Genomic DNA, 3182 nt, shown 5'->3' with positions numbered 1-3182 from the left:
AACTGCTACTCAAGGTGCAGCTCTGGCCTTGTTTCTGAATCTGAAACTGCTGACACTGAAAAAAAATTGGAACTAAAAGTAAAGATTATATATTGCTCTTTCCCAGCATATGGAATCACTTAATATTATATAAAGTGACTCTAAGTAAATTGTTTAGCGGGTGCACTTGTGTGCACGGCTTGCTCCTTCTTTCCTTTCCTCCTTTTCTCTGTGCAGATTAAGTCTGTAGTAACACATTTAATCTTCAATTCTCTTTTTTATGAGCTAATCATGTCGCAAGGGCCATTAAAACTCACTGAAAAAAAAACATGTGAACCAAATTTCTTGAAAAGTGAAAACCCCTCATGATATATGACCGCTGCCCTTTCTTTAATTTGCTGGAAAACGTATCGAAACTATAGAAAATGTTTTATAATATCAGTTCTGTAACATTAAACGGGAGGAGGTCCGCAGAGGGCCGGCACTTACCGGGACAAGGTCAAGGTCCACTGAGCAACCTAGGCCTATACAAGGGTTAAGGTTGTTGTTTTTTAAAATTCTTCTTTCAAAATTGTTTCGTTCTTTCTTTTGACTCTTCCAAAATACTGAACCCAATTTTTTTGTATATAAACACCCCGTTCAAAATATCACCTCTTTTGTGTGTTATTGGTCAGCAGGCCCTCTGCGAAACTCTTTCCCATTTAACAATAGAGAATAATCATTTAAATTATAATATTATCTCTGCTTTTATGACTTACACAACTACACAGAAACTCCACACCCCGCTCAAAGCAAGCTATCACTAAACAAAACTTCAGGCTCTTGACATTTTGCTCGTGCTCACATTACAGGACCATTGCGTTAAATAGATCTCTCTGTATATATAATATAATATAATATAATATAATATAATATAATATTGTACATCAAGCGCCATACTAGACCTATCTAGGTAGTGTCAATTGTGACCGGATCATCCGGTCGGAACTGACACTGCGTCAATGGTGACCAGAGACATAGCCGGAGACGTATGCTGCTCTTCTTTCGTGAAAGTCGTTTTTCACATTTTGGCCCAAATATAGAAGACGTATTATCTATTTTTGTCGTCTTCCGGGGCTTCCCTCACCAGTTGACTTATGAAGATTGAAGAATACCGAACCACTTGTGTTATTGCGCGAGAATGGGAGGCAGAGGAAGGGATTAGGGGAGGGGGGGGTTCAGGGGGGTCTCCCCCCTGACAAATTGCTAATGAATAGTCAGAATAGAGATAGACTAGGCTACCGGTCTGAGATTTTTCATTGAGAGAGATTAAAAACTGGGGAAAATCATGAATTCCTAAGGTTGTTGGGACATAGGCAAAAGTAGTCCTAATCCGCTGGTCCAGTATCCTTCAATCTTACCATTGACTTTGGCTAGCAATGCCAATCGCCCACTGCGCCTTGGGCCAGAAATCGGCCTCCGCGTGAGGGGTAATTTTTGGGCCGCTCGGAATCAGAAGTGACTCTCTTGTAAGTATAGTTACGGGAAAACTCGAGGACGAAAATATATGAAACTCGGCAACCAATCAGAGGAAAGGTTAAACTAACGACATGCAAGCGTACATTCCCGAACGATTTCTATAACCGGAGAAGTTGCCGTGTATGTGCGATGATCCGGTCACAATTGATGCAGTGTCAGTTCCGACCGGATGATCCAGTCACAATTGACGCTACCATCTATCTATGTGTGGGATGGAATAAATGATATTCTGTCTACTGCCTTCATCCAAAGCGATACAAGGCAAAGACTTGACAGTGTTGTCAATTGATGGCAATTGTCAACACAAAAAAGTATAACAAGCAAAAACAACATAAATATGAAAGTACATTTTGTCTCAGCATCCAAGGTTTATAAACCCAAAATGAATTGAATAACGCATGGGGAATAATTTCTCAGGAAACCATTGAGATCTAGATTCTAGACTCTAGCCTAATTTAGTAGAACTTTTGCAAGCCTGCTAGTTAGGCCCAAGTACACTGGACTGACTCCATGGAGACTGGTCTGGGTCGAGGTAGACCAAAAAAGTGCAAAGCTTAATCTTTCTGGAGACATCTGGTCTGTTATAATCTTGATCCTTTGTTCCTGGAACAATAACCAGGCTACACCGTGCTTCATACTTCGTCTTCATGGAGTAATTTTGCATTGAAATCAAGCTCAAGTAGACAGATATATGTTAGGGTAGAACCTATGACAAGGCCTAGTCTATCATAGCCTTAATCTAGAAAAGATCTAAGATCTAGATCTAGAAAAAATCTAGAATCTAGAAGAAAATAGACCATGGTAGGCTAGAGGCAGAGGAGCGTTTTAGAGAAGTGTGGAGGTAAAGAGAATTCCTCCTAAATCTTCTTTAATTACAGACAAATCAGATAACACTGTACAAATTTACCTGTTTTTGGATTTGCTGAACTCGCTTGTCGTGTTGCTTTGGTGCAGAGCTGAGAGCAAACACAATCTTCATCCGCAAGTACATTACAGCATCGTAAATCACCGAGACAGGGAGAAGAAACAAGCAAACAAAAATCCATCGATAGTGGATAAGAATATGTTCCATCAAAGAGATCTCCATTCTGATTTTGCAAAAAAAAATCCACTAAACAGTTACAAGAGGCAACAATATTCGTCGCGTTATTCAAGAATCTATACCGATCTGAAGCCACGTTTGGAAAAGAAGGCTGGACTGCCAAGTCGATGATTCTTGAGAATGAGACTGAAACTGAGACAGAAGCAGGTGCCGTGTATCGAACCACCCGTCAGGCGCCGGCGTTTTGTGTTCAGTGTTGTCGCCTGGGGAAGCACACAGACGACGGACGCCGCACGATCCCTGAACTCAATTTAACCCCGGGAACAGAGCAATACGACTGGTTCAGCAGACTCCCTCTATTCCCACATCGTGCTTTCTCAAACAGGGCGCTATTCCCAACAGTTTGGGAATAATAGCTATCAACGGCCAAAGGGGAAAAGTTAGGACAGGCCAAAAATAGGCCTAACTAACAGATCTATAGCCTAGTTGTTTTGTTTGGGGGTTTTTGCTTTTGTTTTTGTTCGGGTTTTTTAAATGAGGGTTTCCGATCAAAGGAATGAATGTGAATGGTGAACAATGATAACCGATGTATGTTGCAGATTTGACACTTGATGATCGTGATCAACGGCCAAATTGTCTAGAC

At 41.0% G+C, this 3182-nt stretch overlaps 1 protein-coding gene across 1 annotated transcript in view; it reads right to left on the bottom strand.

Annotated features, from left to right (window-relative positions):
• Positions 1-2900, bottom strand: part of LOC101849310 (delta(24)-sterol reductase) — a gene marked incomplete in the record, with an annotated part of 26489 nt that extends 23589 nt beyond the window's left edge. Inside the window, 1 exon segment of the mRNA XM_013085684.2 lies at positions 2405-2900. Within this exon segment, the coding sequence (XP_012941138.1) occupies positions 2405-2584 (180 nt within the window).
• Positions 2901-3182: the final 282 nt, after the last annotated feature.

This window comes from Aplysia californica, unplaced genomic scaffold, assembly GCF_000002075.1.
Source record: "Aplysia californica isolate F4 #8 unplaced genomic scaffold, AplCal3.0 scaffold00397, whole genome shotgun sequence".
Classification (NCBI taxonomy): Eukaryota; Metazoa; Mollusca; class Gastropoda; order Aplysiida; family Aplysiidae; genus Aplysia; species Aplysia californica.
Note: the sequence above shows the minus strand (reverse complement) of the source record. Positions and strands in the feature narration are given on the sequence as shown.